This window comes from Arabidopsis lyrata, assembly GCF_000004255.2.
Source record: "Arabidopsis lyrata subsp. lyrata unplaced genomic scaffold ARALYscaffold_6, whole genome shotgun sequence".
In the NCBI taxonomy this organism is placed as follows: domain Eukaryota; kingdom Viridiplantae; phylum Streptophyta; class Magnoliopsida; order Brassicales; family Brassicaceae; genus Arabidopsis; species Arabidopsis lyrata.
The window spans coordinates 4229751-4255091 of NW_003302550.1; the positions used below are offsets into that span (position 1 = coordinate 4229751).

General features: G+C 36.7%; 9 protein-coding genes across 15 annotated transcripts; 6 read left to right on the top strand and 3 right to left on the bottom strand.

Moving 5' to 3' along the window:
- Nucleotides 1-1181: 1181 nt before the first annotated feature.
- Nucleotides 1182-2449, top strand: LOC9307497. The gene is made up of 2 exons (XM_002871381.2): nt 1182-1474; nt 1791-2449. The coding sequence occupies exons 1-2, from the start codon at nt 1307-1309 to the stop codon at nt 2361-2363; spliced, it is 741 nt and encodes a 246-aa protein (XP_002871427.1). The 5' UTR covers nt 1182-1306; the 3' UTR covers nt 2364-2449.
- Nucleotides 2450-2497: 48 nt separating this feature from the next.
- Nucleotides 2498-4585, bottom strand: LOC9307498 (nuclear pore complex protein GP210). The gene is made up of 7 exons (XM_002873420.2): nt 4089-4585; nt 3896-3989; nt 3685-3759; nt 3413-3587; nt 3261-3318; nt 3076-3152; nt 2498-2991 (listed from the first exon to the last, which is right to left on the bottom strand). The coding sequence occupies exons 1-7, from the start codon at nt 4255-4257 to the stop codon at nt 2659-2661; spliced, it is 981 nt and encodes a 326-aa protein (XP_002873466.2). The 5' UTR covers nt 4258-4585; the 3' UTR covers nt 2498-2658.
- A 376-nt stretch (nt 4586-4961) lies between these two features.
- On the top strand, nt 4962-6804 carry LOC9309535 (cytochrome P450 81E8). The gene has a single exon (XM_021021076.1). The coding sequence runs from the start codon at nt 5170-5172 to the stop codon at nt 6670-6672; it is 1503 nt and encodes a 500-aa protein (XP_020876735.1). The 5' UTR covers nt 4962-5169; the 3' UTR covers nt 6673-6804.
- Nucleotides 6805-6857: 53 nt separating this feature from the next.
- Nucleotides 6858-8403, bottom strand: LOC9307499 (putative RNA methyltransferase At5g10620). Its single transcript, XM_002873421.2, has 7 exons — nt 8225-8403; nt 8098-8129; nt 7876-8018; nt 7722-7788; nt 7560-7637; nt 7225-7370; nt 6858-7150 (listed from the first exon to the last, which is right to left on the bottom strand). The coding sequence occupies exons 1-7, from the start codon at nt 8283-8285 to the stop codon at nt 7111-7113; spliced, it is 567 nt and encodes a 188-aa protein (XP_002873467.1). The 5' UTR covers nt 8286-8403; the 3' UTR covers nt 6858-7110.
- A 9-nt stretch (nt 8404-8412) lies between these two features.
- LOC9309536 (probable splicing factor 3A subunit 1) lies at nt 8413-10157 on the top strand. Its single transcript, XM_002871383.2, has 2 exons — nt 8413-8677; nt 8954-10157. The coding sequence occupies exon 2, from the start codon at nt 8961-8963 to the stop codon at nt 9654-9656; it is 696 nt and encodes a 231-aa protein (XP_002871429.1). The 5' UTR covers nt 8413-8677; nt 8954-8960; the 3' UTR covers nt 9657-10157.
- Nucleotides 10158-12120: 1963 nt separating this feature from the next.
- On the top strand, nt 12121-13041 carry LOC110227291 (flowering-promoting factor 1-like protein 2). Its single transcript, XM_021021105.1, has one exon. It carries the CDS (start codon nt 12213-12215, stop codon nt 12549-12551), a length of 339 nt encoding a protein of 112 aa, XP_020876764.1. The 5' UTR covers nt 12121-12212; the 3' UTR covers nt 12552-13041.
- Nucleotides 13042-13263: 222 nt separating this feature from the next.
- LOC9307500 (HBS1-like protein) lies at nt 13264-17874 on the top strand. 5 transcript variants are annotated; one of them, XM_021021056.1, is made up of 12 exons: nt 13264-13447; nt 13756-13867; nt 13961-14122; nt 14354-14578; nt 14725-14802; nt 15168-15565; nt 15644-15754; nt 15843-16330; nt 16445-16613; nt 16979-17218; nt 17321-17455; nt 17536-17874. In XM_021021056.1, exons 2-12 carry the CDS (start codon nt 13765-13767, stop codon nt 17662-17664), a joined length of 2238 nt encoding a protein of 745 aa, XP_020876715.1. In that variant the 5' UTR covers nt 13264-13447; nt 13756-13764; the 3' UTR covers nt 17665-17874. The 5 variants fall into 5 exon arrangements, with proteins under 5 accessions (XP_020876715.1, XP_020876716.1, XP_020876717.1 ...); XM_021021057.1 differs by having other exon boundaries at nt 13275-13447; nt 15174-15565; XM_021021058.1 differs by having other exon boundaries at nt 13276-13447; nt 14369-14578.
- A 518-nt stretch (nt 17875-18392) lies between these two features.
- Nucleotides 18393-21406, bottom strand: LOC9307501 (E3 ubiquitin-protein ligase MBR2). Of its 2 annotated transcripts, none has more exons than XM_021021072.1 (6): nt 21300-21406; nt 19370-20526; nt 19226-19276; nt 19028-19129; nt 18780-18938; nt 18393-18667 (listed from the first exon to the last, which is right to left on the bottom strand). In XM_021021072.1, exons 2-6 carry the CDS (start codon nt 20504-20506, stop codon nt 18536-18538), a joined length of 1581 nt encoding a protein of 526 aa, XP_020876731.1. In that variant the 5' UTR covers nt 20507-20526; nt 21300-21406; the 3' UTR covers nt 18393-18535. The 2 variants fall into 2 exon arrangements, with proteins under 2 accessions (XP_020876731.1, XP_020876732.1); XM_021021073.1 differs by lacking the exon at nt 21300-21406 and adding an exon at nt 20762-21278.
- A 1996-nt stretch (nt 21407-23402) lies between these two features.
- LOC9309537 (hepatoma-derived growth factor-related protein 2) lies at nt 23403-25331 on the top strand. 2 transcript variants are annotated; one of them, XM_021021079.1, is made up of 2 exons: nt 23403-23754; nt 23881-25331. In XM_021021079.1, the coding sequence occupies exon 2, from the start codon at nt 23911-23913 to the stop codon at nt 25147-25149; it is 1239 nt and encodes a 412-aa protein (XP_020876738.1). In that variant the 5' UTR covers nt 23403-23754; nt 23881-23910; the 3' UTR covers nt 25150-25331. The 2 variants fall into 2 exon arrangements, with proteins under 2 accessions (XP_020876738.1, XP_002871431.1); XM_002871385.2 differs by having other exon boundaries at nt 23889-25331.
- Nucleotides 25332-25341: the final 10 nt, after the last annotated feature.

Here is a 25341-nt window from a genome sequence, read left to right on the forward strand (position 1 = left end):
AGGTTCAAATTTACGCTTCCAACTACGTTTGATCTGTCCTTATTCAAAAAACCAGATACTATTAGTTAAGGGTTTAGTTGATAATTCATTACGGCTGCTTTGTTTTAAAAACCTTTAAAGGCTAAACCTGAAACTCAAGTAGTTTGTCCATATCTCTCAACTGAACATATATATTTATAACTATTATGTGTTTGGACTTTGGTGTAAGCATGCACATATTTAATACATAATTTGCATGTTACTTCATCTCTATTTGTAGAGTCCTACATATTTAATTAAGTGTATATTATCACATATTATCTTAATAAAAATAGTGTGAGCAAAAAGGTATAAAAGTAGTCGTAGATGAATAAAGAAACAGAAGGACAAAGGGTGTTTAATCTCAATAAGCACGATTTTTCTTTAAATACAAGAAATGAACCAACCATTAGTAAATTGGGTCTGACTCATGTTCAAGAAACTTTAAAAGTTACTTTAAATTTCTTTCATTTAATCAATTTTGTCATTAATTTTATAAAAATATAAGTGCACCTATTCCACGATGGATCGAGATAGAGGATCCTAAGGATAGATGACCAAATAATAAAAAATACGTAGATAGTAAACGTTTATCTAAACCATAGTCAATGTAAAATCATCAGTGAGTAATAAAAACCAAAATTGCACTAGACTGAAGAAGACTAGTAACGTAATGACGTGGAGATAACTCGATAAGTTAGGTCATAGTGTAACATGTGTACATAGCATCGTCTACAACAAATGTTATATTCTGTTATCATCTTTGTGACATGTTCCAAAACCATCTAATCTAAGTCTTGTCTCTTTTTTCTATATATACGGACATTAAGATATCACATGTGGGAATATACAGGCAATGAGGGACAAAATTCAAAAAAGGATGTATAAAAGGGGACAAGTGTTCATTAACCTTAATTTAGAGTATGGCCAAATGTTTAGTAACTAAATAAATATGGGGTCGAAACGTAAATTCCAAATTATCTCACAAAGTGGGGTACAGAAGTGAACACTAATAAGTCATAAAGAGAGATTTAAAGGAGAGAAGAAAAGCATTAACATTTAATTATATTCATAAGAAATTAGTGAAAACCAACCAAAAAGAAATAGTGGCCCTTGTAATTCTAAGGGGCAAATTGTGGAACAAAGATTTTAACAAGCAAAAGGAGTTTCAGTATAAATATATGGAGACAAAGAGCCATAAAAAAACATAAACCAACATTCTTAGAGCTTTGGACAACAAGAGCAAGAAAGAAAGAGAAGATTATATACATAGAAAAAGAGAGATCAAATGGAGTGGGAGAAATGGTACTTAGATGCGGTTCTTGTGCCATGTGCTCTACTTATGATGTTTTGTTACCACATCTACTTGTGGTATAAGGTTCAAACCGATCCTTTCTGCACCATTGTTGGGACTAATTCCCGCGCCCGTCGATCTTGGGTAGCAGCCATCATGAAGGTAGTTATATTACTCAAAAATGATATCCCGAAATAATCTTGTGTTAAGTGATTGGTAAGTCGTAATCATCATATTAGTCGAGCTGGTGGAAAGTAAGCTTCATTGAACATACCATAGTGTTTATTAACTGCAAATTTTCTATGAAAAGTGTCGGTCCAAAATTTTATCAAGTCCGTATGGATACAATAAAAATTGCTTGCATGCATATGCATATTTGGCCTATAACAGACTATAAATCATACAATGTCAAAATATCTGTACACAACAAACATATACTTCTTAAATAGTAACATTATTTGATCGTGCCTTTGGTCAGGACAACGAGAAGAAGAACATCTTAGCGGTACAAACACTACGAAACACGATAATGGGAGGGACGTTAATGGCAACCACTTGCATCCTCCTCTGCGCAGGCCTCGCTGCCGTTTTAAGCAGTACTTATAGCATCAAGAAACCTTTAAACGACGCCGTATACGGAGCTCATGGTGACTTCACTGTCGCACTCAAATACGTAACCATCCTCACAATCTTCCTCTTCGCCTTCTTCTCTCATTCTCTCTCCATTCGCTTCATCAACCAAGTCAACATCCTTATTAACGCTCCTCAAGAACCTTTTTCTGATGGTTTCGGCGAAATTGGAAGCTTTGTGACTCCCGAGTATGTCTCTGAACTACTCGAGAAAGCTTTCTTGCTCAATACGGTAGGTAATAGGCTGTTCTACATGGGCTTGCCTTTGATGCTGTGGATCTTTGGGCCTGTGCTTGTGTTCTTGAGCTCTGCTTTGATAATCCCTGTTCTTTATAACCTCGACTTCGTGTTTTTGTTGAGCAATAAGGAGAAGAGTAAAGTCGATTGCAATGGAGGTTGTGATGACAACTTCTCGCCTTGATTATCTGTTGATGTTTAATTCGAGTAATGATAAAGATGTTTGTTATTACTGATTTACTAGTCTAAAAAGTCTTTCGAATTACTCTTTTCAAAGCGTACCAAAAAAATATGTACAAGAAGAGTCTTTTTTTTTTGTTTTTTTTTTCTGGTGAAGATATTCATGATCTGCTAAGACTGCTATATACAATTAGCAAAAGTTCCATGGATAGTCAAAATGGAAATTAATTATCTTTTTTTAAAAAAAATTTATTACTATGCTGCTAACAAGTAACAATGATGCGACCATCCTTAGTCCCTTACCTTGCTTCGTCTATTATTTTTTCTATTTCACAGATCGATTTTTTAATGACACAGATACTCGTTTTCAAGTCAATGGAGTCATACTCATCTGAATTGGTCGTGTCGTTTTCCTTTATATTAGCCCTGTCAGCGGCTTTAATAATTTTAACAAACATTATTATATTGATGATTATTACGATTATTTGGATGCCAATGACGAAAGCGCGGATCACCAAGTTTTTGATCATTGGTATATGCGATTCATCCATTTTATAACGGATAATCATTCTTACGCGATGATCTGCTGAGAGTGTGACAATTATTTGATCGTTTACGCTATGTTCCTTAACCTGGTCATAAACAACGGTATATATGCGTTACCTTAACTAGTTCACAAGCAAGGTTTCAACTTTTCAAGTAAGGAATTCACTCACCTTAGACTCTGCTATATCAAAATCTTCCAACAAGCTCATCGATAAGTAATCTTTTTTGCGCCAGTGAATTTGAACATCTGAAATAGCAGCAATCATTTTAAATAGCTATCACCTAGGCATAATTTCCTAGTAAACACGACTTGACAAAAGCGTAATAGATATATTTGAATATACAAGTAGATTACCGGAGTTTTCAAGTATGGATATGATGACGTTGCTAACCTCCGAAGTTATGTTCATCATCTGCACCATAAATTACTGGTAAGAACTCCAAATGATCAGTCACACTTTTATAGTAGTACTTTTTCATAAATACAAAAACAAAATAAAACAATACTTTTCTTGTTCCTGACACAGAAAGCCTTCCGAGAAGAAGTGCAAATGAAGGTGCCGAAACATGAGGTACTTCTTTGAGTACTAAAGCATGATGAGGAGGTTCAATGGTTTTTGAGTATGGGAAGAAAATGCAGTAGATATTGCCTGTGTCAAGCTCTATCCATGGCTTTGTATGTCTTCAATATAACATATATTCATGAGAGTCAAATTAAAGCAGGATTATGCATATACATGTATTCACTGCAAACATGTAAAGGTAAGAATCATGCATACCCTATAAATGGAAGTTCAACTTGGCAATCAAATGTAGCTTTGTTTGCATTTTCAAGAGCTACAAAATTTTTCTTCCTGTTGCATTTTATATCATCATCAATGAACCGTAAGTTGATTCAACGGGAGAACACGTGTCTTTTAAATGCAACAAATCAACCGGTAGACATATTACATACAAATACAATCAAAAAAGAAAACGTGCGATTTATACCTGAATTTCAAAGGAAAATTGTATCTTTTCGATGTGAGTGTTTCTCTAGGAGAACCAGTATATTTATGTAGTCTTGTATGAAACTTTTGAGAACCTTTCTTAAAGAAATCCAAGTAATTAAACAATATATACAAAAAAAAACATATAACTAGATTTAAAAAGAAAAAGAGAGAGAAGTTCGACTAATAATTACCTGCTGTAGAATTAATTGTGACAGCTATTTGCATATGTGATGCAACAACGGTCTCTACCGGAAAATTTTGCCAAATGACCATGGAGGATGGATAATTGACACTGGAAGATGAAGTTTCTCTTGCTAAAAGCAAGACCAGAGCGAAGAAGCGGAACCCTAAAGAAGTCATTTTTCACCGAAAAAATTGAATAATGCAGAGTTGAAACACACAGACAAAAGGATACCCAAGATTAAAAAAAATGACCAAGGAAATACACAAAAGACAAAGGAAATAGATAAATGTGAAATATGATACCAATGTTTCTTAAAGGGATCTCTTTCTTAAATAGGGTCCAATTTTGTTTGGAGATAAATTTAGTAAAAACTTTTCACTGGGAAAATATGAAAGATTAAGGTAAATTTTTCAATTTTATATCATTATTTTAATATTCAGTAATTGACAAATATCACTATAACATATCTTATTTAATCTAAAAACTAAATTCCCATTTTGACAAAGATAAAGTCCTATAAAGGTTGATTAGAATAGATTTCTAAATGTCCAAACAAAATCTTATGTTAATTAATCACTGCTAGTCTGTTTTATTCATTTTATTTTTAGTCAAAACTCAAAAGCTTGTGTTATGTATAAATGATTTTGATATAAACTTCAACTTCCTATAATTTTTTTCCCGATTTTCTAGTTGATATATAAGAAAGAATTTTAGCTAACCCTATTTATTTGAAAATCCATATAATCATGAAAGATTAAGTAAATCATAATCCTTTTGATATGGAATTCCATAATAACTAGGGATTAACTAAAATTGTCTTTATTTATATAAAAAACTAAATCCACGACCACAAGAATTTATAAAGTCTAGAAGTTTTTTCAAAATCATTAACACAAGATTGAGAATAAAACGACACTGTTTAAGAATAGACAAAAATTCTACGGTAATTAACGGAGTTAAATAGAGTTATAGAGGTTCTAGTTGATTAATGTTGAGAGTCGTGAGACCAAAACGGTTTGGTCAACGGAAAGTTTTTGGTTCTATTTTTTCTTCTTCTGATAGTTTACGAGACTGACCAAAAAAGGAAAATGGAAAATCTCTGGTTCATCTTCTTCTTCTTCCTCACAGCTACTTTGATCTTCTTCATCACCAAGAAGTTCCTGTGGAGCCTAAACTTTAAATTACCTCCAAGCCCTACGCCACTTCCGATCATCGGTCATCTTCACCTCATCAAGAAGTATCCTTTACCACAAGCTCTACATCATCTCTCTTCAAACTACGGACCAGTTCTGTTCCTCAAATTCGGGTGCCGTGCCGTTTTGACCCTTTCTTCTCCAGATTCCATCGAAAAATGCTTCACCAATCACGACACAACCCTTGCTAATCGTCCCAAGACCATCACCTCTGATCACTTCAGCTACGGCTACAAAAACTTCGGATTTGCTCCTTATGGCGATCTCTGGCGAACTCTCCGACGTCTCTCCACTCTCGAGGTCTTCTCCTCCGTCAGCCTACAGAAGAATGCTTACATACGAAATGAAGAAGTGTCCACTCTCTGTTCGAATCTCTTCAGATTATCCCGTGACTCTCGGAGAGTGGATCTCAAGTATCAATTCACTCTTCTCACAGCTCATGTCATGCTTAGATTAGTGTCTGGGAATCGTGGGGTCGAAGAGAGCGATCCGGAATCAGAGAAGAGGTTCTTGGATGATTTCAAATTGAGGTTTTTCTCGAGCATGTCGATGAATGTCTGCGATTATTTCCCAGTCTTGAGGTGGATTGGGTACAAAGGTCTGGAGAAGAGAGTGATTGAGATGCAGAGGATGAGAGATGAGTATCTTCAGCGTCTCATTGATGACATTCGAATGAAGAAATTTGATTCCACTGGTTCACTAGTAGAGAAATTCTTGAAGCTTCAAGAATCAGAACCTGAATTTTACGCAGATGATGTTATCAAAGGAATCGTAGTACTAATGTTCAACGGCGGAACGGATACTTCACCTGTGGCAATGGAATGGGCAATGTCGCTTTTACTGAACCATCCAGATAAGCTTGAGAAGCTCAGAGAAGAAATTAAATCTAATGTTAAACACAAAGGGCTTATACAAGACTCGGATCTCTCGAGCTTACCTTATCTCCGATGTGTCATCTATGAGACGCTTAGGCTATATCCTGCAGCTCCACTCTTGCTTCCTCACTGCTCATCCAAGAGATTCAACTTAGACAACTACGAGATTCCTGAAAACACGATGTTATTGGTGAATGCTTGGGCTGTTCATAGGGACGGTGAGCTTTGGGAAGAAGCTGATGTTTTCAAGCCGGAGAGATTTGAAGGGTTTGTTGGCGATAGAGATGGTTTTAGGTTTCTGCCATTTGGAGTTGGAAGGCGGGCGTGTCCTGCAGCTGGACTTGGAATGAGGGTAGTGGCGCTTGCTGTTGGGGCATTGGTTCAGTGTTTTGAGTTGGAAAAGGTAGAAGAAGGAGACATAGATATGAGGCCTGTGTTTGGTGTGGCAATGGCTAAGGCTGAGCCGCTTGTCGCATTGTCTAAGCCATGGCCCGAAATGGTTCCTATCTTGTCTCAGCTCTAGTGTCATCTGTTTTGGCCAAGAAAGTTGATTTAGAGGATGCTTTTTATGAATAAACAATACTAAGGAGGGTGAATGAACATAAATCAGAAATGGATACCTAAATAATGGAATCAAGATCTTTGTTTTTCGATCTTTCTTAGCCTTATAGACCATAAGGGGATCATATCACCTTGCACTAGATGGAATATAGAGAAGGATCATTTGCTTCCGCATTCATTCAATCGTTATATGAACACAACAATAGTTATGCTACAAACAAAAACAGAAGTCCCACTCGACGACAGGAATCTAATCTAGATCAGAAGCAAACAAATTTGGATAGCAAACTTCCGTCGTACAATATACAATTTCTCATACAACTATCAGCAGAGAAGCTTTTTAGCAATGCAGCTTCTTTGTACACGATAAAGCAACCAAAAAGTAGAGATTCATGCATCATCAATGATGGTAATTTTGTCCCTTGAGAATAGTCCATGACCTGAAAACAGAAAACCCATTACAACATATGAAAGTGTAATTGGAATGCAAGACCAGAAGCAACAATGGTTTCACCTGTAAAGCTGTTCGATCAGCACCACAAGAGCAATCTGATGATTCAGGACCATGGAGGAAAGTCTAATGGTCACATTAGCTCGCTTCCTCACTTGTCTTCCATGTCCATAAGCTCCACCTATACAAAACGAGATCCGCGAAGCTCCCTGGAAACAGAGATAGCCACACCAAAGGCTGAGTGACCATCTTAAGCTTTTTTCATTCATAAAGACAGTTTTTCCAAGGTGAGACTAGATTCAAACCCAAAAAGTCAATACATACAATCAATTTGACTACTTTCCAAGCAGAATATGGGTGATATTTCAACAAAGAGAGGGTATCTATAACAAGCTTACACTATTTCCGGCATCCCCTATTAACTCAGCCATGGCCTCTGAATCAATGTCGCGGCCTCTCTCGTCAAGCACCACAACCTAAAAATGAAATCTCACAATCAGACGGACCCATCTAGAATAAACAATGACATTGACTAAATCTAAGGAGATTACTATTAATACCCAATCATCAGACCCAATAAGCTTCATCATAGCCACCTCTTCATCCTCAACCTGAGCTCTAACATCCCTGTGAATAAAAGACTATTGGTTTCCAGAGAAAGCTACCAACAATCAAATTTACTGAGTTGGGTCTTTCAACTAGAAGGAAACTTACTGAGCATTTCGAGGATTGGAGCGAACCAGTGAATCTTCAAAGGAGCAATAAGGTTTAAGCTTGGTTTTGTATTCATCGACCAAGAGTCGAACACCTTCTGATCTCTTTTTCCCAACTGTTATTACTCGTATAGGAAGAGCTCTCTGTGGACCAAAGTAACAATTCCATCAAACCCTAAACGCCCAAATTCAATAAGCTCGAGCAGAGAAGGTTTTTAGTTACCACTGCTTGACCCGCGTATCTACACGTTCTTCCTGATAAAAGTCACGAACCACATGACCATAAACAATCTTCAACATTGCGTTCAAAATCAAGAAAAAACGAAACCAAATTTGAATGAAAAAGAAACCTGTTTCCTGAGAAGTAGGAGAAGCAGATGCATATAGCTTATTCAATTGAGAAATGGCCATGACAGAGATGGCCGCTTTTGTGTTCTTCAAAGTTCACGGAAACCGTGTTTGAACGAACAGTCAGTCAGACTAATCCACATGAGATTCGAAGCCTGACGAAAAAAAAAGAGAGATTCGAAGCCTCCGAATGTGATATCGAGGGTCTTATTAGGCGCAACGATTAGAATGTGAAACTATGGGCCCAACAAAATATTATGGATCAAAATATAGGCACAATTAATTAAGGCCCATTGGAAAACCGGAACACGAGTTAACCTAGGGTTTATTACTTGTTGAACATAAAAAAGGGTTTATTACTTGGTAGGAGTTATCTTCTTCGTCGATTTCCAAAGCTTTAGCTCACGAAATCGTTCGTTCTCTGCTTTTTCCCGGCGTTTCCTTCCCGGCTTGAGGTACGGTGTTTCTTATCTCTCTCTGAAGTCCGAAACCTTAAGTAGTTACTCGCGTCTCCGATACCTCTTCTTTGTCTCAGTCTCTCTGCCTTCTTGATCTCCACGTTAACCAAACCAATTTCAGTAGATCTGGTAGATTATTTCAAACCGCATATTAGGTCAAAAACAAAAAAAAAACTGCAGTTCTGAGAATCTGATTTCATTGTTTCGTGAATTGATATTCATTTTCCAAAATTATCTCCGTATCTGATCCTAATAATGTATCTCTGCTTGTAGAAAAAACATGTCGGTCCAAAGCAATCCGAATCTGGAAGAAGCAGTCTCTGAACCACCTCCAGAGATCAAAAATTGTCTCGAGGAAACGGCATACGTAGTTGCCAAAGTTGGGGATGCTCGTGCGTTGGAGTTTGAGAGACGGATATTTGCCGCTGATGTGGAAAATGCAGTATTCAATTTCTTGCATCCCTCAGACCCTTATCACGCATATTACAAGGAAAAGGTTACTGAATACCGTACTCAGCCCCAGCCTCCAGTGAGATTAACCTGCGATCTTGAGCCTCCTGTGAGGAAACCACTTTTTGATATCCCTGACAAGTTGTCATTCTTTCCTGAAGCAATAAAGCCCAAGGAGCTTGGTTCTATTATCCTGACAGCTGTGTTTGTTGCGCGTTATGGGAAGTATTTTTGGGACGAGTTGATGAAGAGAGTGGGTACAGAACCTCTGTTTGATTTTGTGAAGCCAACTGGTAGCAGTTTCAAATGTTTCTATCAGCCTGTTTATGCTTATTCCAGAGTAATAAGGCGTTGCCGAAAGCCTGATACTAGTAAGGAGGATCTTGTGGACGGTTTTCGCGGTCTTCTCCAAGCGGAGGGAGTAGGGACTGCTTTGATTGATTTGCGTGTGCTTGAGTATGTTGCTAACATAGAGGATAAAGAGTTGCTACACCCTTCAATGATGATGAATCCACCACAGCAATGATAGTTTATAACTTTTGTGTGATGTGATATAAGTTTTCTGTAACTAAATCTTTTAACAGGTGTACATGACAAGGATTCACAATGGAAACTTTTATTTTGCAACATGTTTATAGTTTATAATTTTACCTTTAATACACGATGAATGATTCTATCTACCGTATATTTTTGATAAAGTGTTTTCATTCATTTGCATAATTCACATTCTTTATCAGTCAAATATCATATACTAAGAAGAGCCTAACCTGGTTAAATCACTAATCTACTGATTACATTTGTGTCCGAAGGAGGCATGAAAAGACAACGTTAGACTTTGTTAATTATCAGATAATCATTTTATTATTCCGAACAATGCATCCCCTACCACCAGATCATTTATATATAGTTTAGTGATGTTCTTTTCTTCATCCAACACATTTTAAAACTTTATAATAAACATGGAACAAAAATATGCGTCTTCTTTTGTATATATTCCCCAATCTACATATACCTTTAATTAGTTCTAATTCCGTATTAAACAACTCTTGGTGAGGAAAAAAAAAACAACTCTTGGCATCTCCACACTCATTTGCCCATCCATGCATCTTTATCTTTAGCTTTAGTCAGGGCCGGTCCTGAAATTTTGGGGGCCTAAAAAAATTTAAAGATTTTATAGTAGTTTCTAAAATTGGAGGCCTTTTTATAAAAATAAAATAAATTTGGGGGCCTATTTTGTAAAGAAAAAATGTGTAGAATTTTGGGGGCCCAAAACAATTGTTTCACCCTGCTGTGTTCAGGGACGGCCCTGGCTTTAATTTTACCGTTAATATTAGTATTTGAGATATATATATATATATATATTATATATTTATCCACTTCTTTATACACTGCCCGAATATTATAAGATGAACAAATTTGATCGGAAAAAAATATATATATATATATATATATATATATATATATATATATATATATATTGAGTTTTTATGCTTCTTGATTATGGGTCAAACTAATATGATTCTAGAATCAGTATGTAAAATGCAAATGATCAATACGTACACAAAGTTTGTTCGAACTCGTGGTCGGCTTGCTGTTCTAATTCCATTCATGTCGAAATAAAACACTCGTTCCTTGAACGAGACGTTAACTAGAGTACATATTCCGTTTTACTACTTATGTAATCAGAATACGAATTTCTCTTTAATATATATGAAAACGATGTCTTCAATAATAAGATTTAAGAATGCATGATTCGGTCAGTGACGTATTAAGCTCTCTCGGTATGTACTATAATGAAATCGGAAATTGGCTGGCTAGAAAAATATATTTTTGGTAAATAATAACTACGTCGACTAGCCTCGGATAACTAATACTATTATTATTTAATCGAAAAGTATAGTTATCAATTGATGGAGAATAGTCTCGTAGACAATTGAATACGTGATTCTCTCATACATATATGCTATTCGGAAATGAATTAGCCCCCACCATTAGGGCTCCTTTCCATGTGTTGTGTATGCTGAATTTTTGCAAAAAATGCTGAGTAGGGTGGATCCAAACTTGTTAGAGTTACCCTAAAATTAAGGTTTCGTATATACATATATAGTATTACGGTAATACTATTACCCTAAACTATCAATTACTAGTAAGCTTCTGAAGCATCTTTAGTATTTTTGCCATTCTGAAAAACAATAGACAGCTTTAAAAACATTTACATAGGTGTTAGATCAGTAAAAGTCATAAAACTATAAAAAGAAATCAAAGAAAGCCCATTTTAAAAAAGTTTGATTATAGATGCAATCAACCATTAACCAGCAAAAAAAAGCCCTATCGAATATTAACAATTTTTGTTTAATTAGATCGAGAAGAATTGAGGAATGGTATAAGCATGATCCACAATATCTAGATTCTCCATACGATTGAGACAGAATTTTATATAATTTATTCAAGTGTGTCGGCTTTCTATGTTCTCCCAATCCCTCATTCATTGTTTTTAAAATTGTAGGTCACTATCGAGAATATAAACCAAATAAACTAGTGATGTTTTAGCAATGATTTCATTTAATTTCTATAATGTTTTTAGCAAGGATGTGTCTTGTTTAATTAAATTAGTTTCTATGCGTTCAATTTTTCGTCTAGTTCTATTATTAACGTCCAAAAAGTTATCACCTAAGTCGATCATCTCTTATATATATAATTGTTCTATGTACCATATTTATTTATCTCAAGCAAATGATATTTCTTTGGCTTGTGAATCCACACTTTGTCTAAAAGACAAATTTCAATATAACTAAAAAGAAATTTCACTTTGTAAAAATAAATAAATAATTGCTCTATTTAAAATTGGAGGTATTGTTCAACTTCATGCTTGAAAAGGCGGCTGTGATAAAAATCTCTGGTCTCATATCCAAAAACGTTTTTTTTTTTTTTTGTTTTAAATGTAAAAAGAGATAACCACCTTCTCATGGCTATAAATACAGAGCTCACACACAAACTCTCTCATAAATTCATAACTAAACACCAAAAATACACCTCTCTCTCGCTCTTTATATATACATAACAAAACTCATTTTGTGAGGCCATGTCAGGCGTTTGGGTGTTCAACAACGGAGTGATACGTCTAGTGGAGAACCCGAACCAGTCCGAAGGAGTAGCCACACAGACAAACGGCCGGAGATATGTCTTGGTTTACTTGCCGACCGGTGAAGCCGTCTCTTCTCACTCGTCGCTTGAACAAATCTTAAGGAGCCTCGGGTGGGAAAGATACTTCAGTGGAGACTCCGATCTCATCCAGTACCACAAACGATCCTCCATCGACCTCATCTCCTTACCAAGAGACTTCTCCAAGTTCAACTCCGTTTACATGTACGACATCGTTGTCAAGAACCCTAATTCCTTCCACGTCCGCGATTTCAAATGAAATCCCACTCGAGTTAATTACTTTCGACCAAGAGGTCTATAGTTTGTGTTTGTTTTGTTTCAACCGGGAAATTCCAGACATAAATCTTATAATATCAAAATCGATCGGAATCTGCAGTGTGAATTAATGATTCTACGTAAAGGTGAAAGAGAAGATGTGTGCAGCTCTTTAAATTCGACAAACAAAGCGATGACTATTGGATTATCATCACTAAGTTAGATTGTGTTTATTTGTTAATACTGTATGTGTTTTTAACTGGTTCTCCAAGTTTGTCGCATGTGCACGTGCATGCTTCTTTATTTTTCTTTTTGTTTGGGACAAGAGTAGTGTTGCAAAAGGTGGCACATTACCTAAATATGTTGTTAATTATTTTGTTTTGTAGCTTTGTAATTGTGGTGAATGGTGATCGATCGATGTAAGAATTGTGTTCCTTTTTGGTTTTATATGTAAAAGTGAAGTGAAATTTGTGTTGAGTGACTTGAGTCCGAAACTACCAGTTCAAACTTTTTTTACCATTTATTTTGTATCGATCCAAAAAACATGTTAATTTTTATCTTGGAACTATAAACTAATTTTCTGGTGTTAAAAAAAAAAAAACTAATTTTCTATTTTTGTCTCTTTTGATTTGTTCGGATCATGAAAATATCAGAGGTTCTTGATGCAGTAGATAGGCCCGTTAAAAGCCCAACTTAATTCTTTACGTTTTTGTGTGTTTTCCATATTCGTACTCTATCCAATCGAAACCCGAATCCGGATCCAAACCCAGATCCGGACCCTTTATCGTCGGCATCAACAGGCGACGAATTACCTCAAACTCAAAGCAAAATTTACAGGCGGAGAAGTTGGATTCCAAGGAACGTTTTTCGTAAATCAATTCTGCTCTACAACTAGTTTCTGTAAGTGTTTGGATCAATATTCTGTGTTAAGCTCAAAGTTCGTGAATTTGGATTTGGATTCTTGTGATTCTCACAATCATCGTCGTAAAGTGCTTCTGAAGATGTCTTAATTCTCATACTTCTGATTATTTATGAGTTTAAGTCAGAACAAGTGTAGGAGCTTTTGCTTCTGAGTCATGTCGGTTTTATTATCTTACAACTTTGTCTGAATTCATTAATGGTGACTATATAAGTTTTCTAGGTGATGTGTTTGTTATACAGAATTGAAACTTTACTTACATACAATTTCTGTTTGCCCTTGTTCGCAGAAACTAACTATGCCTCGTAAAGGATTATCCAATTTCGATGATTATGATGATGGTTTTGATGATGAGGACGATGCTTATGATTATGACTATGATGTAGATATTGAAGAACACGGTATAAACATCTTCTCATTACCTTTCTTGTGGTGGTTAATGGTCTCTCTTGAACTTGGTTTATGATTTGTTTTCCTGTTATTTTTAACTGCAGAAGAAGAGGAAGCTGCTGAACCAAAGGAAGAAATTGCTAAGCAAGGGCTTTGGCGATGTGCTATCTGTACATATGACAATGATGAGAGTATGTTTGTGTGTGATATCTGCGGCGTTCTTCGTCATCCTGTAGCAGGAAATCAAAGTATCAACAAGACTACAAGTACTATATTTTCTCTCCTCTATTCTATATCAGTGATACTTTGTATGTATGCAATCTCTCTTTGCCTCTGCGTAGGATACACGAACTATTGCATCTTGTCTGATATATCTCGGATGTTTTGTTTTTTGAGGTCACTTGATCAAGCTATTGGTTTATGTTTAGAAATAGTAGTAACTGTGGTTTTTATAATTGTGATGATTTTGGTATTCTAGGTGTTTAATTATAGAATAGATGTGTTTTATGCAGTTGAAGGCAGATGCAAAGAACCCGTGGTATCCAAATTGGCAAAGTCCCTTTTCGGATCAGTTCCATCTAATACACCGAAAAGGGCTGTTCTTTATCTTCCTGCACACAAGAATCTTGTGATGGATCAGGGAACTCTGCCTGGAATTTCCCGTGGGAATATTCATGATTTCCACAAGGCCTTTAGTTCTAAAAATTCCTGCGTTAGTATAGGTTGTGAACTTGCTGTAGTTTGATAGTGTTTTCTGTTCTTCAGTTATCATGACAAGCTGTTCGTGTTGAGATTCTATAGTTGGGTCTTTGCAATTGTGCTGTTGTAAATGCGTTATTCTGACATTTCCTTTTCAACTTGTGTATAGCACCTTTCAAGTTTGATGCTCCATCGCCAGATGATTTAGTCTCCAATGGACTAACATCCTCAAAAACTGGTCCAAAAGGTATCCACACTTGGTTTTCACTTTGAGTTTGATGCTGTAATGTTATTGTACGGATTAGATTCTGAAACCTATATTGATACGGATCCAATGACGCCTTGGATAGTCTATTCACGTAGTGAGGTAGAGAAAAGGAAACATAAGCTCAAGTCCTAGTCTAACTAGGATTTATAGTTCAATTACTTATTGCAACAGGATTTCTCTTATTGTTTCGTTTCCTTTTTAGTTTTGGGTTATTTTTCTTATTAATATGGCTGAAACTTGTTTGTGAATTTCCTCCAAGTTATTCTCTTTGGGCGTTTTACTCTGTTCTGTTTCTAATTTTTAATAAAGGTTTTCGTTTTTGAATTGGGTTCTTAACTCTTAAGCCTCAGGTGATGCTAGTATGAGACAGAAGGAGAAGCAAGATAGCGCAGAACAGAAACCTTTTAAAAAAGGAGGAGATAGTTCCGAAACAAGCTCCCGAGGTAGACATGATAAACTTGATAATAGTGTTTCAAAGGGTGGTGCTGGTGGCATAAAATCGGGAAAAAGTTTGCCAAAAGCAAAAGCAGATATGTCTAATGAGACAAGTTCTTCCTCCAAATATTTGGAGACGTCAGAGAGTCTTACCGGTACTATGAACAAGATGTCTTTGATTGGGGAAACAGAAAACTCCAGTGATATTAAAATCAGAGGACCAAGATCACAATCTAAGCATAAGCCAGAGGAGTGGATGCTTCTTGATAAAGAATCAGATGCACTAAGCCAGCTTAATCTTGCCATCGTGAGTTTCTTCGATTACTGGCGACTATTTATTGATTTTTGTCCAGGCAGAGTACTGATAATTGCAATCTGATTGTAGGTGGGGCATGTTGATTCCGGTAAGTCAACACTTTCGGGTAGATTATTGCATCTATTGGGAAGAATATCGCAGAAGCAAATGCATAAGTATGAGAAAGAAGCAAAGTTGCAGGTAACTTGTTGTTTTGTTTGGATCTTAGATACTCGAATTTTCAGTATTCTGCTCCGTTTGCTTGACATTGTCTTTCTGATCTGATCAGGGCAAAGGGTCCTTTGCATATGCCTGGGCATTGGATGAGAGTGCTGAAGAGAGAGAACGAGGAATAACAATGACTGTGGCTGTTGCTTATTTCAACTCCAAAAGACATCATGTTGTTTTGCTCGACTCTCCTGGACACAAAGATTTTGTTCCAAACATGATAGCAGGAGCAACACAAGCAGATGCTGCGATTCTTGTCATAGATGCATCTGTTGGTGCTTTTGAAGCTGGTTTTGATAATTTGAAAGGCCAGACAAGGGAGCATGCACGGGTTCTGAGAGGCTTTGGCGTGGAGCAAGTCATAGTTGCAGTCAACAAAATGGATATTGTTGGCTACTCAAAGGAAAGATTTGATTTGATTAAGCAGCATGTTGGATCTTTTTTGCAATCCTGCCGTTTTAAGGATTCTTCTCTGACATGGATTCCATTAAGTGCCATGGAAAACCAAAACTTGGTGGTAGCTCCCTCTGACAATCGCCTATCCTCATGGTATGCTCCTGTTTTTCCTTTCTCGATACCTGACCTGGCATTTCTGGTACAGATAGCTGGTAAATTGCTTAGCATGCTCGAAATAGGCAATGAAATAATTTTTTGCTAATACAGGTATCAAGGTCCATGTTTATTGGATGTCGTTGACTCTGTCAAGTCTCCTGATAGAGACGTCTCAAAGCCTCTACTCATGCCTATATGTGATGCTGTAAGATCAACTTCGCAAGGGCAGGTATCTGCATGTGGCAAACTTGAAGCTGGAGCTGTTCGGCCAGGATCTAAGGTACACAAGTTTCACAATGGGAAGTTATTCTTCTCGTTTGGTTGCATGATTGGTGATTTTATATCTATCTACCTGAATTAACCTTAGGATACGCTTTTCTGGTGATTTTACCTAATTTCCATTTCGATATCTGAGTAGCTCGACCTAAACCCATGATTGAATTTTCAACATCAAATGCCAAGAATTACTATATTGTGTACAAAATCAGTTTGGGTGTTGGAAAGGTTTCACAGTATCAAGTTCCCTTTGTTATCAATAGCTTCTGATCGATTTACTTTCTTGCGGATGTGCCTCTAGTCTCTTGTTTAATGAAATGAATGAAACTGCTTCAACTGATTATTTACATTACTGGAACTTTCTGCTAGATAATGATTATGCCATCGGGAGATCAAGGAACCGTGCGGTCTCTGGAGCGTGACTCTCAGGCTTGCACCATTGCAAGAGCTGGAGATAACGTAGCGATAGCTTTGCAAGGGATCGATGCAAATCAAGTAATGGCAGGAGATGTATTGTGCCATCCTGATTTCCCTGTATCAGTAGCAACTCATTTGGAATTGATGGTGCTCGTCTTGGAGGGCGCAACACCGATCTTGCTTGGTTCTCAGGTAAAACAAAAAACAAAAAAGGCCTCTCTTTCCCTCTTCCTCGATTCTCTATAATCCGTTCCATGTATTCTGATCCTTTCCATTGTAATTCAATCATTATAGTTGGAGTTTCATGTGCATCATGCTAAGGAAGCAGCAACAGTTGTGAAACTTGTGGCAATGCTTGATCCCAAAACAGGGCAGCCAACAAAGAAGTCTCCTCGTTGTCTAACTGCGAAACAGAGTGCAATGCTTGAGGTTTGAAAATCTCTATGGCTTATGAGGTAAATTATTACAACAACTGATTCGATCTAATAATCTTTTGGTTGTAACTGCAGGTTAGTCTCCAAAATCCAGTTTGTGTGGAGACATTTTCTGAAAGTAGAGCTCTTGGAAGAGTGTTCCTTAGATCATCAGGAAGAACTGTTGCTATGGGCAAAGTTACTCGGATTATCGAAGACTCATAAAAATTCTCTGTTGTTGTAAGATTTTTACTTGTTCATTACAAATTGAGTCGTCCCAAGTTTTGTCTGCAATGCATTATCAGGAAATATCATAGATATGCAAACATTTGATCAAATTTTAGTCTGTAATTCAATTTATCCAATTTTGTCTTAAAGGTGTTTAACACAATAAATCTTTCTCCTTTTTATTTCCAATAATTCTGTAGAGTATGACATTATATAATCTTCCTAAGGTAATAAACTCAGTACAAAAAAGAGTGGAGATCAAAGTTAAGATAAAATTTCTCTCCAAGATCAAAGTTAAGATAAGTGATATCAAACATTCTAAAATGCAAAACACAATGTTTTGTTTTCTGCACTATCATGCAAATAACTTGAGACACTATACTAATAAGACTGATTTTCAGAGTGAAACTACTATATATAGGATTTTATCTTGCAATTTTCCCTAACAATTCTATAGAGAGTGACATGCTAGTATTCCCGTATGATATATATATATATAACTCAGTGTAGTCTTGACTCTTGAGGAGTATGAAGAGTGCAGAAAGAGAGTATAGTTGTTTGTATAAACCAAAAAATGTTTCAGGTTCAAATCAAAAGTTGAGCTTTTAATACAGAAAGAGAAGGATATGGTCACCTGATCTTATTTACCCATTTGTACCGAATTGGGTCAAAAGAAATATATTGTTATATGTACAAAAGAAAAGTAAAGAGAGAGAGAGTTGTGAAAAAAAAAAAAAAAAAAAAAAAGAGAGAGAGAGCAAGATGATGTAGAGACAAGCACTTGGTGAAGAAAAAAGCAATGTATCTGCATCATCTTGGAGTCATCCCACAAACCTAAAACTGGTGTTGGCATTATTCACTAAAATGATTACTCCTCTTCCGCAGAGGTTTTGCAGATTGGGCACCAATTCTTCATCCGCAACCATTGTTGTACGCAGCTCACATGGTACATATGTTGACATGGCATAGTCCCTACTTCATCTCCATCAACAAACTCTTCCTGCATATATCAAAGCACATTAACATCTTCGTTTTCACTAATACCCTTTTACTACTCAAAGCAGTCTGGTTTGGGGTAGAAATTAGGGTGAAGATAGAGAAACAAAAGAGACCTGGCAAATACTGCACTTGATATCATCTTCCTTACTCAGAGAAATGGAACCGGTTTCATCTGTCTTCTGATAAGTGCTTTGCTTGAGGCTTCTCGAGAGTGCTTCTTCGCTTAGAGCTGTGCTCACTGTACCCATTTTCTCCCCCAAAGCTAGTAGTTCCTGCAAGATTTGTATTCATATGCTTTTAGCTTTCATAGACTTTTGATTGAATAGTCCAAGGACCAAGAAGTCAAACATGCCAGACTGACCTCATATGACATGTTATCAATGTCAAGCCTCATATCTCTATGCTGATCGAAGAATCTGAACATACCACTTGAGAATAGATTGGTCTCCAAAGAAGCCAGTTGCTATGGGAAAAGAAGCAGAACACAAAGTAGAAACATCAGAAAAACCATAAGCTCAGACAAAACTTGTTCATATCAATATACCAAGCTGCTTAGTACCTCATATGTAAGCTCTTCATCATGTTCAATCCTTTCTAGGGCCAACAATACCTGAAAGATTTTCAAAATAGTATTGTGTTAGCACGATTCACGACCACTCAGGAACATGTCAATAACATCAGACAAAATGGTGACGGAAACTACCTCTGCAATACCATTCATGTTGTAGTGACTCAAACCATCCCGGTTCACCAAAGAGCTTGAAGGGTCAGCTTCCGTGGGGCTACCAGGCATTGTGCTATGTACACGTCCAGTACTACTGTTTGGCCTACTGTATCTATCTGATGGAAAAAACGAAAGAGAAGGATTGGGATCAGTTGGTGTTGCAGGATGAGGCATTTGTCGAGAAGTAGCAGAGGATGCAACAGCTCCAAGTCGCTCTGATCTACCAATATAACCAGATCTCCTACCACCACCTGAACCAACACTGCTGTCCCTAATACTTGGTACTATTCGATTTCTTCTGTTATCAGAAACTGTGATGCCATTGCCATGAGAAGAAATTTGACTCCTTACCTTTGGCACCAACACACTAGTCTTACTGCCTTTGCTAGAGGAGCTGCTCTCTCCATCAGAGTTTTTCTTCTTTTTAGTCACACTGATTTTTGTTGCTGAGTTTGAGTTAGTTGGAAGAACATCAGACACAGAATTGCAACTCAAGTTCCTCAATCTATTCCTGCTCAAACCGCCTCTTACAGTGTGCTCGCTGTTATCAGAAGATGTGGAAACAGAAGGACCCGTCAGAGCATCTCGGGTGCCCAATTCAGACTTCTGATGACTACTTCTGCTGGTTCCTCTACTTGAGCTTCCTGCCTTTGTCAACACGACTTCTCCAGAGAAAGCGCTTTGAGGATGAACATTGATTGTGCCTCTTTTATTCTTTTGGCGTGGAAGTGTAGGCTCTGTTGCAGCTGGATCATAATGAATACTAGTCTTTTCCGAAGATTCTGTGTCTAAACTAGATGACGGCTTTCTTCTGGGAGTAACTTTGGCTGGCTTTCTTAAGTATCCAAATCCACCAGGAGTTCGAGATGAACTACCAACAATTTCCTTTCCATGTGAGGAAGACGGAACCGGAGGCAGAGCAACTTTTGTATTGTTGTCCGTAGAGCCAATCCGGGATCTCTTGGTAGAAGTTACCTTTGCACTACAACCAACTCGGCTGCAGAAAGGATCAGTCTTACCATCTGTCTTGTTCATATTGTCACGCAGGATAAGACCAGTAGCTTTCCGAGGCCCAACCAACCGGTCAACAGATCGTTTACCCGCACATCCATCCATAAATCAAAGAAACACTTTCCCTGCAGACAAAAACAAGTATCAATCCAGGTTAAAAAGTGCATCCAGCCAGAGCTATATCAAATAGTAATAATCCACTAACACCAAACAGAAAAACCTATAAAATAATAGCTTCAATAAAGTCATGGAAGCTTTAAGATTGTCTTCCACGAAATCAAAAAGCAAGTCGTTGAAAGTAAAAAGCATCACGGAGAGAAAAAAAAAAAACAGACAACCACATAAAAAAAAAAAGCTTACGGAAACAACATGAAGGAAGATAATAGATCATCCAGAGGAAAACAACTGGTGTTTATAACTTGATGAATCATAAACATCAAGCTACAAAGCTGATGATTGTGTGATCGTAGATGAAGAAAAAAAAAAAAAAAGTAAAAAGAAACCAAAAGAGAGAAAAAAGGAGGTGACTTTAATGGTCCCAAAAGAAAGGGTCTGATTCGAATTAGACGGACTTTCCATAAACATAACAACCCTTTTCTCCGCGATTCCAGCTTCACCATGAAACAAGGCCATCAACAAATCTAAACAAAGATGAGACAATTAAAGAAACTTTGCCCTTCAAAATTTTCCGATCAAGCTACAAGTTAACAGGATTCGAACCCTAACTGTGAAATTGAAAAAAAAACTCTTCCAAAATTGAAAATTCAATCCAAACAGAGAACAACAAGAGAGAATCTGATACAAATATATCAACTTTTTTTCTTCTCGATATCATCTTAGAGAAACCATGTCAGCTGCTGCGAGAGAGAGGGAAAAAAAAAAAACTTTCCGGCGTTACCTCTTTTCCTTTTCCGAGAGAGAGATTACTCTCCGCCGTCTGTGAGAATTAACAAAAACGTGGAGCGAAGTAGAGAAGAGAGAGAGGAGAAGAAGATATGTATATTTATATGTGTATATATAATAAATATTGTGGGGTTTATAAAGCTTTTAAGAAGTGGCGTAGCAAATATGGAAAAGCGGTTAGAGAGATCAGGACCGTTGATTTCGGGTTTGGTTCAGTGAAAGCTAAAGATGACGGCTGAGATGACTACTGACGTCGTCCTCAGTGGATGGAAGAGTATTAGGAAGAATTAAAACGACGCCGTTGTCCGTTAGCGGCGTTACGTATTGTAGACGGAATGATAATTGAGTATTGAATTTTGTATTTTTTTGGTGAAATTAATGGATGAGTTTTCTTAATATAATATGGGATTGCCGATTAGATTATAACTGTTGGAAAGTGTAATGGATTAGTTGATTTTGTAGATAAAAAGGATTTAGATTATTTCATTAAATTGTTGATATTGATGATGTCGAGAAAGGTGTAATAACAAACGTATCGTCCTTTTTGGCGTAAATCAAGAAGAGACTCCCTACTTCTTTGCATAAGATAATTTTTTTTATTTTGAAAAATTCTAAATTCATAATTATTCTCCTATAAACTAAACATATATTCTTTGTATTTACCAAAAAAAAACATATATTCTTTGTTTAGCATCAGAATTCAGAAGCTTACCAAAAAAAGCATCAGAATTCAGAAAACAAAAAACTTGGACTTTCTCATATATATGTGATATGTGATAAACTCATAAAAGAAAACCTTAACAACATTTTTCTTTAAAATTTCATATAGGTAACAATGGAGTTTCTTTTAATTTTGAAAATGCTAAAACAATAGATAGATTAGTTTATCAAAAAAATAAAACAATAGATAGATTGCGCAAATATATCAAACGTGGAATCCTTGGGTAGGGAATTCCCAAAGAGGCAAAGACTTAGAACTACACGTCCGAAACTCTTATGCGGTGTTTATTAACAAAAAAAAAAAGAAGAACTCTTCTGACTTATGAGGTTCATATACAAAGCTTGCACTTTAAAGGTTGTTTTATGTCTTTTGAAGCGTGGATACATCGACCACCATTTCTCCACTATAGCATTTTTTTCATTTCTTTTTTGTTTGGAACATTTTTCATTTTCATGTATAATCCCTGTGTCTTTTTATTTCACATAAGCAATCATGTTATCACAAAAGGAGTAGTTGATTGTCTTCGAAATATGAATTCAGCACGTACTTGTTTAATTTCGTGAACCTTTAATCATTATATATAATGTATGTATCATGTGTCACTTTTTTTGTTTGGGAAACATGATGACTTGGTCGAGTTTCTGATTTTCGGATACGACCCAATCTTTGATCAAATTCAAAGTATTGTGCATGTCAGGATTGCTAGGCCCGAATATTTTATCGATATATCGTTTTAAAAGTCGTTTTAATTCGAGACTCTTGACTCTTCCCATTGGAGATGCCTACTAGCTAAGCTACTAGTCTTTTAAGACATTGTGCTCTTATTATGTAATTAAGCAACCTATTAGGGGATGAAGAATATAGAGTTACAAGAGCTGTTCAGGAAATTTGGAGAGATGATTGCTTGGCTGATCAGGAGGATTCATGACGGTAAAAGCAAAGGGGTGGGTGGTTTACTGAATTCTCCACCAAAGACTCTCTTGCTAGAACCATCAGTTCTGTAAATGGTATGAAAGTTTTGGTTAGAACCCTATAAGAGCTAGTTGTTTTTACATACTTTTTATTTATGACGTTTTCATTTAAATATGTATACATTATATTACATCTATGAAAAATGATAAAATACCTAATATATCATTTTATTATTAATAATCAACAACCAATAAATATATGAAATTGTTAGTTCTGTTTTTAGGCAACAAATCACAGAGTTGCCTTTTAATTTAATGTGTGGGTTGTTAAAATTAAAAAAAAAAAAGTAGAATTGTTATCTTTGTTAAACTAAATTAGGAAGAATATATTTTTCCATTGAATATGTAAAGCATTATATAGAATAACAATACAATTAGTTATTATTTTTGCAAGGAAACAAAAATAATAATAAATAAATTTAGACATGTATGACCATCTAAGTAATAGTAATTACGTGGAAAAACATGTACATTTTAATAAAAAGATGGACTAGCTCAAACAAAAGTCTACGGTTTTCCAAAACGGTCGAAATCGTTATAATTTGTTTATGAACAAATAAATAAATGGAGGATTCATGGTCTCCACCACCACCACCTAAGAAATGCGAGATTTAAGCTCCAATTACAAATACAGAGTTCAAAAATAAAATAGAAAACCCTAATTTTCAACCACAAATCTTTGGAGATTACGTTCCTTGATATACACGCCTCTTCTCCTTGGTTCAAAAACAAAATTATTCATCTCCTTTGATCGCAAGGTATTCATCTTCTTCTTCTCGTAGTAATTTTTGTCTGAATTGATTGATACTCTTTAAGGCTGGCTACTTATATGATATTCTTCTGAAATATATTTTTTTTTGTTCTGATTGTGCGTTGTTCGGTAGCGTCTCAGGTCGTTATTTGATTTCTTAATAATGGCAACGACGTCTAGTACAACGAAAACGAAACCTAAAAAACCAAACCTAACCAGATCAAAATCACTCGGCAGAAAGCCAAAGCCGGTCTCATCATCAGAACCTGAAGCGAACGCAGATGGATCTGATCGGAAAACAATTGGGAAGCCTTTGCCTAATTATCTGAAACCAACAATCAGCTCGAGACCTGACCCGGTCAAGTTCTTGAGGAAGAACAACGCTGTCGAAGACAATCAGAAGCTTCTTCGTAGACGATCCTTTGATCATCCTCCTTCGTCTTTGACTTCTCCATCAACTTCATCATCCCTGAAATCTCTCAATACCTCTCCTGCACACCCACGAGACAAACCTGCGGTTCCAAGGGAGAAGCCTGTCACTGGTCTGCGTTCTACATCTTTCCATGGAAGCAGCAGAGGCGGTCTCAGAGGAAGCAGTGCGGTGAAATCACCTCCTGTGGCTTCAAGAGGATCTCCAGGGGTAAAGAAGAGCGGTCTAAGCGGTAGCAGCTCTTCCAAGAGCAAAAAGGAAGGTTCTGCGAATGTTCCCAAGAAATCTTCGGGTAAAGAGATTTCCCCGGAATCTTCTCCTCTTGCGCCTGCTCACGAGGACGAAGAAGAGATTGTGAAGGTTGAGACCGATGTACACATTTCTGACCACAGAGAAGAACCGAAAGAGGAAGATAAAGATCAGGTTGCACAACAGGATGAATCCGGTGAAGAGAAGGAGACCAGTCCAGTGGCTGCCTCCACAAGTCCAGTGGCTGCCTCCACAGAAGAAGAAAAAGGAGAACTGATTCATGAGGATAAAAGCAAAGAGCAAATAGAGGAGCCGAAAGAACCAGAGAACACCGAAGAAAACAACAGTGAAGAAGAGGAAGAAGTTAAAAAGAAGGTTGATGATGAGGAAAAGAGCGAGACAGTTGCTACTACTACAGATATGCATGAAGCTGTGAATGTCGGAGAAAGTAAGGAAGGGGATCAGGAAGAAGCAGAAGTTAAAGAAGAGGAGAGCGAAAGCAGCAAAGCGAAAGAAGAAACAACCGAAACAAAGGCTCAAGTAGAAGAATTACCAGAGGAAGGAACAAAGAAGGAAGTGGTGCAAGGGAAGAAGGAATCTCCAACAGCCTACAACGATGTAATAGCAAGTAAGATGCAAGAGAACTCGAAGAAGAACAAGGTCTTGGCTCTTGCTGGAGCCTTTCAAACCGTTATTGACTATGAAACTGCTGCATCTAAGTGATATACATCTACCTGCATTACATCACATGCAGACATTGCAACTGCGTCTTATTAGCTTTCCTATGTCAGTGCTTTTATTGTTTCTTGTTAATTTTATTTCGTGTTTTCGCATAGCATCAAGTGTTGGACAAAGGATATGGTTTGCCTGTGAACGTGAATGAACTAGTCATCTGCTTTTTTTTCTTTACCCTAA

Coding starts and splice junctions, on each gene's coding strand:
- LOC9309536 (XM_002871383.2), top strand. CDS start 8,961: ATGTCGGTCCAAAGCAATCCGAATCTGGAAGAAGCAGTCTCTGAACCA.
- LOC9309537 (XM_021021079.1), top strand. CDS start 23,911: ATGGCAACGACGTCTAGTACAACGAAAACGAAACCTAAAAAACCAAAC.
- LOC9307497 (XM_002871381.2), top strand. CDS start 1,307: ATGGAGTGGGAGAAATGGTACTTAGATGCGGTTCTTGTGCCATGTGCT. Junction 1,475..1,790: donor GGGTAGCAGCCATCATGAAG/GTAGTTATATTA, acceptor GCCTTTGGTCAG/GACAACGAGAAGAAGAACAT.
- LOC9307501 (XM_021021072.1), bottom strand. CDS start 20,506: ATGGATGGATGTGCGGGTAAACGATCTGTTGACCGGTTGGTTGGGCCT. Junction 19,277..19,369: donor ACATGAATGGTATTGCAGAG/GTAGTTTCCGTC, acceptor AAAATCTTTCAG/GTATTGTTGGCCCTAGAAAG. Junction 18,668..18,779: donor TCAAGTGCAGTATTTGCCAG/GTCTCTTTTGTT, acceptor TGATATATGCAG/GAAGAGTTTGTTGATGGAGA.
- LOC9307498 (XM_002873420.2), bottom strand. CDS start 4,257: ATGACTTCTTTAGGGTTCCGCTTCTTCGCTCTGGTCTTGCTTTTAGCA. Junction 3,760..3,895: donor AATTTTCCTTTGAAATTCAG/GTATAAATCGCA, acceptor AAAATGCAACAG/GAAGAAAAATTTTGTAGCTC. Junction 3,153..3,260: donor ATCCATACTTGAAAACTCCG/GTAATCTACTTG, acceptor CTGCTATTTCAG/ATGTTCAAATTCACTGGCGC.
- LOC110227291 (XM_021021105.1), top strand. CDS start 12,213: ATGTCAGGCGTTTGGGTGTTCAACAACGGAGTGATACGTCTAGTGGAG.
- LOC9307499 (XM_002873421.2), bottom strand. CDS start 8,285: ATGGCCATTTCTCAATTGAATAAGCTATATGCATCTGCTTCTCCTACT. Junction 8,019..8,097: donor GATACGCGGGTCAAGCAGTG/GTAACTAAAAAC, acceptor TTTGGTCCACAG/AGAGCTCTTCCTATACGAGT. Junction 7,151..7,224: donor CTGATCGAACAGCTTTACAG/GTGAAACCATTG, acceptor TTCTGTTTTCAG/GTCATGGACTATTCTCAAGG.
- LOC9307500 (XM_021021056.1), top strand. CDS start 13,765: ATGCCTCGTAAAGGATTATCCAATTTCGATGATTATGATGATGGTTTT. Junction 13,868..13,960: donor TGTAGATATTGAAGAACACG/GTATAAACATCT, acceptor TTTTAACTGCAG/AAGAAGAGGAAGCTGCTGAA. Junction 15,755..15,842: donor AGAAAGAAGCAAAGTTGCAG/GTAACTTGTTGT, acceptor TGATCTGATCAG/GGCAAAGGGTCCTTTGCATA.
- LOC9309535 (XM_021021076.1), top strand. CDS start 5,170: ATGGAAAATCTCTGGTTCATCTTCTTCTTCTTCCTCACAGCTACTTTG.